General features: G+C 37.7%; 1 protein-coding gene across 3 annotated transcripts in view; it reads right to left on the bottom strand.

The window, feature by feature from the left end:
- The window catches only part of RAD9B (RAD9 checkpoint clamp component B), a 31,957-nt gene that overhangs the window by 2,823 nt on the left and 17,014 nt on the right, over positions 1 to 12,120 (bottom strand). For 2 of the 3 annotated variants that reach the window (XM_060029367.1, XM_060029365.1), the window contains exons 6-10: positions 11,146 to 11,252; positions 7,516 to 7,622; positions 7,366 to 7,430; positions 6,702 to 6,824; positions 5,296 to 5,533 (exon numbers count right to left, since the gene is read on the bottom strand). In XM_060029367.1, coding sequence (XP_059885350.1) covers positions 5,296 to 5,533; positions 6,702 to 6,824; positions 7,366 to 7,430; positions 7,516 to 7,622; positions 11,146 to 11,252 — 640 coding nt within the window. The remainder of the gene's footprint in view (positions 1 to 5,295; positions 5,534 to 6,701; positions 6,825 to 7,365; positions 7,431 to 7,515; positions 7,623 to 11,145; positions 11,253 to 12,120) is intronic. The other variant, XM_060029366.1, reaches the window with a different exon arrangement.

The following is a 12,120-nucleotide window of genomic DNA, read 5'->3' as shown; positions in this document are numbered from 1 at the left end:
ACAGGGGCTTTTGCGCATGCCACACATCCACTTAACTCCCCCCTACTACCTTATCCTTTCCAGTTCAGCTCAAACACCAATTTCAAAGAAGACGTTCTGACCTCCTAGATTAGGTCAGTTCATACCTTAAATCCTCTCAAAGCACCTTAAACTTTTCCTTGATTGAACACAGGTTTTTAAAAATTATCAAATATTTAGTCATGTGACTATTTGTTTAATGTCTGTCTCCCTCCTAGTCTATAATCAAGTTTAGGAATGTTTCTTGTTTATTTTGCATACCATTGTATACCCCACATCTACAACACAAGGCCTTCAACAAATACGTGTGGGAGTTGCATGGTAGGTAACAAGAATGAATAAGTGAATGATCCCTGTTCTTGGCTCATCTTCACACATCAGAAGGTGAAGATGCCCTCTGCATGGGGCAGTTCTGACAGCAGCTGTTGAACCCTTGCTCCAGATGAAACACCCCAAATTAGCTGTGATACAGTCTGTGGTAGGCAGAATGATGGCCTGCCCGCACCCCCAAAGATGTCCACATCTTAATCCCAGGAGCCTGTGAATATGTTATATCACATGGCAAAAGGGAATTAAGGTAGCAAATGGAATAAAGTTGCTAATCAGTGACCTGGACTATCCAGGTGGGCCCAGTGGACTCACAAGGATGCTTAAATGTGAAAAGCAGGGCTTCCCTGGTTGGCACAGTGGTTGAGAGTCTGCCTGCCGATGCAGGGGACACGGGTTCGTGCCCCGGTCCGGGAAGATCCCACATGCCGCAGAGCGGCTGGGCCTGTGAGCCATGGCCATTGAGCCTGCGCATCCGGAGCCTGTGCTCCGCAATGGGAGAGGCCACAACAGTGAGAGGCCCACATACCGAAAAAAAAAAAAAATGTGAAAAGCAGAGAAGAGTCAGCATCAGAGTGAAGCAATGTGAAAAGGACTTGACTGGCCGTTGCTGGTTTTAAAGCTGGAAGGAAACCACAGTCAAAGAATGCAGGTGATCTCAAGAAGATAGGAAAGGCAAGAAAGCAGATTCTTCCCTAGAGTCTCCGCAAAGGAACGCAGCCTTGCCAACACCTTGATTTTAGCTCAGTGAGACCCATTTTGGACTTCTGAACTGTAAGATAATTTGTGTTGTCTTAAGCCACTGAATTTGTGGTAATTTTTTATAGCAGCAATAGGAAACTAATACACTGGCTTTGATTTTAATTGGAGGCATAGTCTCAGTTGCTTCTGAAGAGTCTAGTGTTAACCAAGGTCAAGATCCAAAGGCTGGAATTGACCTAATGATAGCATCTGTGTCTCTTCAATGTATAATATCATGTGCAAATAGCTCTTCATAATGCTTACTGTGCTATATTAAACTAAAAACCTACTAGTTTACTTTGGACTTTGAGAGCTGCCCTGAATTTGCCACTGACTTAAGGTAAATGTCATTTGCTACCCCCTCTTTTCCCTACCTACTCTTTGGCCTTTAAATCTTTCATGGCTGGATGATCAAGCCTTTCCCTGGTATATAACAGTCTTCTAATGGAGAAAGTTTATGAATGGCCATACAACTTGGAATTAGTCCAAATCCTATACGAATTGGGTAAGAAGATAAATTATTATAAAAATTTTAAAATAATATTCATATTCTCTTAAAAATAGAACTACCATACAATCCAGCAATTCCTCTCCTGGCTATTTTTCAGAAAAAAACAAAAATGCTAATTCAAAAAGATATCTGCACCCCTATGTTCATTGCAGCCTTATTTATAATAGCCAAGATACAGAAGCAACCTAAGTGTCCACCGATAGAAGAATGGATAAAGAAGATGTGGTGTGTGTACACAGTGGAATATCACTCAGCCACAAAAAAGAATAAAATCTTGCCATTTGCAACAACGTCAATGGACCTAGAAGGTATTATGTTCAGTGAAATAAGTCAGAGAAAGACAAATACAGTGTGATTTCACTTATATACGGAATCTAAAAAGCAAAACAAATGAACAAACGTAACAAAACAGAAACAGACTCATAGATACAAAAAACAAACAGGTGGTTGCCAGAGGGGAGGGGTGTGGGGGGATGAGTGAAATAGGTGAGGGAGATTAAGAGGTACAAGCTTCCAGTTACAAAATAAATGAGTGATGGGGATGAAATGTACAGCATGGGGAATACAGTCAACAATATTATAATAACTTTGTATGGTGACTTTGGTCTTTGAAAACTGCCCTAAATTTGCTGTTGACTTATTGTGATCATTTTGTAATGTATAGAAATATCAAATCATTATGTTCTGTACCTAGAACTAACATAGTGTTGTAGGTCAATAATACTTCAATTAAAAATATAATAATATAGATATTTCCCCCATTTTGGTGCCCCTGAGAGCTGTGTATAACTTATTGAAAATCAACAATGGAAAAATGGTCATTTGAATATTGGAATATAGTAATACTCCTCTACAACAGTTTAATTTTGAAAATCCCCTTTCCCAAAGTAGAATACTACCATATTATTTATCTTTTTAAATAAGGTGAATTAAAATTGATTTCATTTTGGAATTTTGTGATACTACTTGAGGGATTTTAAAAACTTTCTTAGGCTATCCCAAACTGGGGCTGAAGGTTTGCCAACCACTGGTTGTGCACTAGGAATACAGAGATGAGTAAGACTCAGGCCTGCCCTTGATGAGCTCACAATCTACCTAGTGGAGTAACAAGCATATTTATTAAATTATTACATGACATTAAAAATGAATAAAGCAAACAAAATGATTTGATTAGAATGAGAAGACTTCAAAAAGAGACATATCACTTGAGCTGGGCTTTGAAGGGTGGGTAGGGGTTTGAACGGTGAAAAAAGGAATACTATCACCCCAGACTGTAGGAGCAATAGTATGAACAAAAGTAGGACACAAAAGCATTTGCTGAATGTTTCCACTAAGATCAGGAACTAAGCAAGCATGCCCACTCTCTCCACTGTTAATGTTGTACTAGAGATTATGTGCTAATACAACTGAACAAAAGAGTCAGTTGGAGAGATTAAAGAAGAAATGAAACTATCTCTATATAAAAATGACGTATAGCATGTCTGGAAACCCTGAGAGAATCAATGATAAAACTAATGGAAACAATAAAATAATTCAGCAGGGTAGTAGGATATAAAATTAACACAAAAAAAAACCAGTAGCCTTCATATACGCAAACAATAGGCAGTCAGAAAACATAATGGTAGAGAAAACTATTTACAATAGCAGTATAAAAGGTTAAATTACTTAGGAATAAACTTAAATGTGTAAATGTATATGAGAAACATTTTAAGACACTCCTGAGAGACACAAAAGTAGACCTAATAAGTGGAAATATATTGCCTGTGTTTGGATAGAATGACTCAGCATCATAAAGGTGTCTCTTAACATCCCCAAGTTAACAGAAATTTAAGGAAATCCCAATTAAAAAAATACCAACAGACTTTTTCTGGAGCTAGATAAGTTGATATTAAAGTTCAAGTAAAAAATACACATTCAGGAATAGCCAGGAAAAACTGACTAAATCTACAAAGGGGTACTAACTCTACCAGACATTAAAACATACTCTGAAGGGCTGGAACTGGACCTCACGGGAGGAAATGAGAAGATTTTATTAAATACCCTAGGGAAAGTCCCTGAATGCCATTCCAAGGGGTTTAGGTGAAATCCTATGGGCGAAGCAGAATGATCCAAGAGACAATAAAAGCAGGAGAGTGATGTATAACAATAACTAACATTTAATGAGCACTGACCATGTGCCAGCTCCATGTATTAGCCCAATTAATTTTCACAACAATTCAATTGGGTAGCATTATTATTATTCCCATTTTACTAACAGAAAGAAAACTGAAGCAAAGATAAGTAACTTATCCAAGTTACACAGCTAATAAGTGGCAAGACAGAGATTCCAACCCAGAAACTCTAGAGCCAGTGCTCTGGAGTCCTATACCTCATTGTAAATATAAGGTCTCAAAAGAATCTTCTGGTACACTGTGGAGGAAACCAGAGTGGAGGAGAATGGAGGCATGGAGGTCAATCAGAAGGCCCACCGTAGTTCATATAGAAGATGATAATGGTCTAAATTATTTACCCATAATGTAATTTCATTTTTGCAGGAGTTAAGGCAAATAATTCCCTTTAAAAATAGAACTTTCTTTTTAGAATTTAAGTGACATGATAGGAAATTTGAAGAAAAGAGTGCTGTAATGGTACTCATGGAGCTTACAGCTCTAAATGTCACTTTCCCTAGTGAGGAAATTGGCAATCTTAGTGAATTTCAGGGAAGTGAAGCAGCAGGAAAATGTATTCCTGTTGCTGCCTGCGAAAAAGTAAGCACAATATGTGTGACCAAAAAACAGGACGAGGAAAATGTTTCTGTATAATGAAAAGACAGATTTCAGTTTTCACTTTATGGCCAAGCTAGTAATTCACGAGAAGAGAAAATTGCCATAAGTGCCAGGCATATAACAGGTATTCAATAAACACTGTGGCATCAAACTGAATAATAAGTGGAGTTTACTATCCAATTTTACTAGACTTTTAGTCTTCATACAGTGTAAGTAGTGACTTTTAGTAACATTATTTCTCCTTAGAGTTATTTCTAACTCTAAGAAACTCATATTTCCAAACCAATAATAATAACAACAGCAAAACAAGCTTGAATAAAACATCAATATAAACATGTAAAACAGGGACTATCATTATTTGATACTTCTAATAAATTATGTTTATCTTCAGTGGATTTCTTAAGGTTTAACACTATAGCATTTTGTGAAGTTTATCATCCATCTAGTAAAATGTTGGTAACATAATAATGTTCTTAACTGGGACACCACTATGAAGGAATTTGTGATGTTTGTTGTGATGAAGTTTACATTTGTACTACCATGAATAAAGGATTTCCCAACCAAACTTGAAAAATAAAATTAGAAGGACATGTATTTTAGAAAGCAAAGTATATGACTTTAGCATATCATTTGTATTCAAAGATAAGTATGCTATAAGAAATCATAATTTATTCTTTAAAACAAGTGACTCAAATTTCTATTTGAATATACTTTGTTAGAATTACTCAATGAGCAATTTAACTATTTTGTATTGACATTCTGTAAATCAGCCTTTTCTCCATGTCAGACTGGTTTCACCTCTCCCCTAGCAAAAAATAATAAAATTAATTTCCCGGATATTGGGGGTGGGCTGAGGCAGGGAGATTGCAAAGGGAGACGGATGACGAGAGTTCTTGACTGAGATGCAGTTGTGTCTCAGTGTTTTTCTTTTACCTTCCTGAGATGTGAAGATCCTGGTACTTCCTCCGTGTCACTGACACTGCTTTCTGGTACTTCACTAATGTCTCTGTTCGCTCTTTCCGTTAATGGGCTGCCACGGTTTTCCGATGAAGAGACTTTCGTGCGAGTCTCAGAATAAAGCCTTTTGGGTACTGCTTTTCTCGAGATATACTCTGCGTCCTTGCTGGTTACATTTTTACCAGCCTCTGAATTTGAATGTATCAGCTCTGACCTGAGGTATTAATAGAGATTAAATGAATGAACTGTTTACTTTGAAAGATATATTTTTATATAACTAATGGATCAATGTGGGATGACAATAACACTGGTTTAGGGAATATACTGAAATAACATTGAACTAATTGTTGAAAGTTAAGATTTACATACATGATTATTTAGAAATTCTCTTGACAGATTCAGATTTTTCAGTAAGACAACCCAATGTATATGAGACAATCTTGTGACACGGTAATAGGGCGAAGTTAGAAAAAAAGTCAAATAAATTACAGTATATCTGTATGATAAAATTGTATAGAGTCATTAAAAATCATGTTTCCAAGTTATTATCAACAATACTGGAAAATGTTCACAATATAATATTTTGTGGGAAAAAACAGAATACAAAACTACATATGCTATATGACCCAATCTTGTTTTAAAATGCAACTGTATGCAAAATTAAAAGTCTGAAAGAAAACACCGTGTGCCAAATATTAACAGTGGCTATCACTAGATGGTAAAATTGTCGGTGTTTTTTAATTTATTCTTTGTACTTTCCTGCATTTTCCAAATTTCCCATAGTAAGTTTATGTTACTTTTACAATGAAGCACCTTCCACCAAAAAAAAAGTTATTAAGAGACAAAAGGGGGAACTCCCTGGTGGTCCAGCAGTTAGGATCCGGTGCTTTCACTGCCGTGGCCCAGGTTCAATCCCTGGTTGGGGAACTGAGATCCCTCAAGCCGCGCAGCGCAGCCGAAATTAAAAAAAAAAAAAAAAGAGAGAGAGACAAAAGGAACAAAAGAAAAGCAATGGCTGTTTCTCTCTCTAAGAAAGAGAGTTCTGGGTAGTGAATACAAACTTTCCTGTGAACCTTAACACTATATCACTCCTAAAAAACAACTACTGAAAATGGAAATGAGTTTTAGGTAACGACAAAGATAAACCAGGCAGTCCTGTTAAATTGTGATCATAAGAGAAAAAGCAAATATCTAGTGAAAGATGGGTGATACTTCTCTGTTACAGTTAGGTCTTCCTGGAGCTTTCCTGATTCAATTAAAATTTCTGATCTTCTAATGTTTTCATCCTCAATTGTTTCCTAAATGAATGCCATTGAATTATTTCAGAATAAGACTGCAATGGCTTTATCCCAACCAATAAAGACATTAAAACATGGCCTTACCTTTTTCGTTTTTGTGAAAGACACAGTGATTGTGGAGAAGATGCTCTACTTGGCTCATCAGCTAATGTAGCCAAAATAAAGTTGGCTTCCAATAACATATCATCAATACTTAAAGCCATGGGTCTAAAAAAGGCAAAGTAAGAGCAAACATCACACTCGCACTCATTTTCTGATGGACATTGGGAAAACATTAAAAAATGATAATTTTGGAGTAAAAAGAAACAGTAAAAGTCTTGTCTTTTCACAAATCGAGACAGTCCTAAGAACTAAAAATGTCCTTAGAAATCATCACATCCAATTTCATAAAACACATTCATCCTAGCCCAATCTCTCTGAAATTTTAGTTCTGAAATATAAAGTACCATAGTTTCATAGAGATTTAACTTGTTTAAGCCATGTATAATTTTCTAATTTGGCAATTTATTCAGTATGTCAAGTTTATAAATGTTTTTACTCTTCAGAATAATATATCTTTCTAAATCAAGTTACCAATAAAAAGAACTCTAGGTTATGACATCTTTCAAAATTTTAGTTTGATAAGTGTTGCTAGTAAAGTTAAGGAATTCCTGAGGTGTGAATTAATTTCAAAGTGAACCAAAGGGTTTTATTATTAATGTATGACAAAAGAAAAAGAAACAAACTCAGAAATTTCCCAAGGACCTACTTCCCAGGAAAATCAAAATGAATGGCTATAGGAGCATGTGTAGCTTCTGAAAATGTCAGCATTCCCTGAAAGGAAAAAAAGGGGGAAAACGTGAAATCTTTATTTTAAATTGCCATTGATAATTCTAATTGGACACAAATTTTGGTTTACCTTCAGTTCTTTGAAGCAAAATGTTATTTCAGTGTTGACTCCAATTTGATAGAAGTCAAACTCATCTGGCCCAACAAACATCTCACTGTATACAGAATTGGTCAAATCTGCTCAATGTTATAGGAAAGTAAAGAATAAAATTAGTTCCAGTGGTATTTGTTAAATTTTGATAAGAAAATAAAGCATAAATGATAAGTTAAAAATAACCACAAATTCTCTGACATTCCTTCATTGAGAGGTGGGGTCTATGTCTATGTCCCCTCCCCTTGAATCTGGGGTGAGTGGGCTCTTCATCTGCTCTCACCAATAGGATATGGTGGAGTGACCTGGTGCTAGTTTCTGGTCTGGGCCCAGGCCTTAAGAGACTGGCAGCCTCCACTTCTTCAATCCCACAAGCCACACAGGGCAGCCAAAAAAAAAAAGTAAAAATCAACTTAGAATGGGAGAAAATATTTGAAATCATGTATATGAAAAGGGGAGAAAAATAAAAAGACAAATAACTCAAGTGAAAAATAAGGGATGTGAACAGACATTTCTCCAAAGAAGATATACAAATAAGCAATAAGAACACAAAAAAAGATACTCAACATCATTAGTTGCTAGAGAAATGAAAATCAAAACCACAATAAGACAACACTTCACACCCACTAGGATGGCTATCGTCCAAAAGACAGACAATAACAGAGGTGTTGAATTTTTTCCCCCAGAGGTGTTGAATTTTGTTCTCTAATATTTTATTAAACTTTTATGTGCATTTTTTAAAATGAAAATATGATGATACTATGCATACCATTTTATAATCTACTCAATAATGTATCCTGACTATTTTTCCATGTCAATAAGTACATTTTCCTAATTATTTATGTGTGTTGGTGTTTTGTGTTTTCCACTACAAAATTAACTTCAATAAACATCTTTGACATACACACCCAGAGAGAAAGAAATGTATATATACACACACACAAGACTTCTTTTTTTTTTTTTTGGCCACGCCACATGGCTTGCAGGATCTCAGTTTCCCGACCAGGGCTTGGACCCAGGCCACAGCAGCGAAAGCACCGGACCCTAACCATTAGGCCACCAGGGAACTCCCAAGACTACTTTTAATAGCTTCACAGTATTTCACTAGACCAATCTCCTGTTGTCAGATCTAAGGTATATAGAAAAAGATGAACCAAACTATTGAGTACTTGTCTCTAGACAGTGGGATTTCAGGTGACTTTATTAGTGCTTTTTATGTGTTTTTAATTTTCTTCAATGAACATGAATTATGTAAGTGTAAGAACAAAGGAGAAATGGTATATATATTTTAAAAGGACCAAACAATACCTTACAAATACCTTCATCTCAATCAAGAAGGCTCATGTCATGACTTGTGTTTGCTGGGGGCGGCGGGGTGGGGGGGTGTCACTGGATTGGGAGATTGGGACTAGAAGATGGAAACTATTATATAGAGAATGGATAAACAACAAGGTCCTACTGTATAGCACAGGGAACTATGTTCAGTATCCTGTAATAAACCATAATGGAAAAGAATATGAAACAGAATATTAAAAAAATTAATTTAAAAAAAAGAAGGCTCATGTCACTCCCAGTGTGCTGGCGTAGAGTAAGTTCAATAATAAAGTTAAACAATTGGGTCCCCAGTCAACCATAACTACTCATTAGAAAGCTTCTTACAAGGGACAGTGTCTGAATAAATGGCCATTTATTCAGAGATGGCATTATGAATATAAAACAGACCCTTTCACTAGCCAAGCATATATTTTCCAGATCATGCACCCCTGAGTGCCAAAACAGAATGCTAGATGGGACTTTGAGAGAAGCAATAAGAGCACAGTGGTAATTAGACTAAGCCCTGGAGCCTGACAGTCTATATTCAGATTATAATCCACCACTTATTAACTATGTGACAGCAGGCAAGCCACTTAGTTTCTCTGTGCTTCATATTCTTCATATAGAAAATGTATACTAATAGTACTTACATCACAGACTTGTTACAAAGATCAAATGGATTCAGAAATGTAAACCATTTAGAACAGAACCTGGCACAAACTAGACCCTGCAAAGTCGTCTGACCCAACTTAAGCCCTGGTTATACTGGTTTTTCACTTCAAAATAATGTTTCTTCCTTTGTATTCTTTCTTTACTGCTATCACCAAAAAAAAAAAAAAAATCCAAGGTCAAAGAGTCTCAGACAAGTGGTGCCCATAATACCGTAGTAAATTTCCTTAATAGCAAAACTCCTGACTTAATCATGCTTTAGTTTCCCCATTCCATCTGTATAACTCTTAGAAGAGCTGACTTAATATTCACATTGGGGCTTCCCTGGTGGTGCAGCGGTTAAGAATCCCCCTGCCAATGCAGAGGACACGGGTTTGAGCCCTGGTCCAGGAAGGTCCCACATGCTGCGGATCAACTAAGCCTGTGCACCACAACTACTGAGCCCACGTGCCACAACTACTGAAGCCCACGCACCTAGAGCCTGCGCTCCACAACAAGAGAAGCCACAGCAATGAGAAGCCCATGCATTGCGAGGAAGAGTAGCCCCCGCTCACCACAACTAGAGAAAGCCCGCGCACAGCAACAAAGACCCAACGCAGCCAAAAATAAAATAAATAAATTTATAAAAAATAATATTTTATTCATTAAGAAATATTCATATTTTCTGTCCTATATATTTGCCATCTGGAATATCTTACATTTCTAACTTAAAGTTACTTTTCCTTTTTTTTTTTTTTTTTTTGCGGTACGCGGGCCTCTCACTGTTGTGGCCTCTCGCATTGCGGAGCACAGGCTCCGGACGCGCAGGCTCAGCGGCCATGGCTCATGGGCCCAGCCGCTCCGCGGCATGTGGGATCTTCCCGAACCGGGGCTCGAACCCGTGTCCCCTGCATCGGCAGGCGGACTCTCAACCACTGCACCACCAGGGAAGCCCTACTTTTCCTTTTTATGTGGTCAAAGATCATCTCAACTGGATTGCTGGCCTCTTAATTTTTCTTTATGCTAAATACAAAGGATGAGAAATAGACCTTAAAACTTTAACTGAAAAAATATTTTTCTCGGTAACCATTCTAATTTTATTTTTTAAATACATTTATTTATTTATTTATTTTTGGCTGTGTTGGGTCTTCATTGCTGCGTGCAGGCTTTCTCTAGTTGCGGAGAGCAGGGGCTACCGTTCCTCACGGTGCACAGGTTTCTCATTGCGGTGGCTTCTCTTTGTTGCGGAGCACAGGCTCTAGGCATGCGGGCTTCAGTAGTTGTGGCACTCGGGCTCAGTAGTTGTGGCTCATGAGTTAGTTGCTCTGCGGCATGTGGGATCTTCCCGGACCAGGGCTTGAACCTGTGTCCCCTGCATTGGCCCAGTGGTTCTTAACCACTGTGCAACCAGAGAAGTCCCATTCTCCTAATTATAAGACAATCTGAATTTCAAAGCCAAGTATTTTAATTACTGATTGTGACAAATTTCTCAGGTTTCTTAAAAATTTTAATGATCTTTCTACATCTTACTGCCTTTTAGACGAGAAAAAGTATTATGTCACTAATATTTACTGTATAACCGTACAGTTATCAGGAAAGCCAGGAAGTAATATTCCATCAAAGCACAGTGACAGATATAATCCTTACCCATTGATTCCTCATTAGAACTCTTAATGCAAACGTTCAGTGGAGTAACAGCAAGAGTAACTTCCTCTTGACTCGATGTAAAAAGAACAGTTGCCTCAGCAAGCACTCTATAAAATGTAAGGAACAGTAGTACATTATTTGAAGAACAAACAAAGAAATTATCATATTAAATGGGACTCATCTTTAACCTGGAAATAAATAGGTTAATTGTCCTGGATTTAGAAAAATCTACCCAAAAGACCTATCTTCATTCTTCTATATGAGCTGGTATATTTTTAGTATATCTTAAAATTACAACATTAGGAATCCCCTGGCGGTCCAGTGGTTAGGACCCGGCACTTTCACTGATGGGGGCTGGGATCAATCCTTGGTCAGGGAACTAAGATTCTGAAAGCCGCTCGGCTGCAGCCAAAAAAAAAGAAAGAATTACAACATCATTTGAAGGCCAAGAGAATAGCAAAATATAGTCTAAGTAAAACATGTGAAAACTGCAGAATAAACCAAACACTAGAATAAAATATCTTTAATGCTATGCTTTCACATCCCCAATACATTTTTTAACAAAAATGACCTGGGATCATACTCCTAAGGGAGATAGTAGAAAATGGAGATGTTCAAACAGAACTGGGGTGAACTATGCTGGAGACGCAGTCGAGGGGTAGAGGTTTACAAGCAGTCTGCTGCCTGTATTCTCTTTCCCTTTGTCACTTGTCCTAGATTATTAACTATTTCTTTCAAGGTTGTCCTGACATCCCAAATGTCCTTTCATCCTGGGCTCCCTTTTTTTTTTTTTTTTTTTTTTGCAGTACGCGGGCCTCTCACTGTTGTGGCCTCTCCCGTTGTGGAGCACAGGCTGCGGACGCGCTGGCTCAGCGGCCATGGCTCACGGGCCAGCCGCTCCGCGGCATGTGGGATCTTCCCGCACCGGGGCACAAACCCGTCTCCCCTGCATCGGCAGACGGACTCTCAACCACT

The sequence above is a fragment of the Delphinus delphis genome, chromosome 13 (assembly GCF_949987515.2).
Source record: "Delphinus delphis chromosome 13, mDelDel1.2, whole genome shotgun sequence".
Taxonomy (NCBI): Eukaryota; Metazoa; Chordata; class Mammalia; order Artiodactyla; family Delphinidae; genus Delphinus; species Delphinus delphis.
Note: the sequence above shows the minus strand (reverse complement) of the source record. Positions and strands in the feature narration are given on the sequence as shown.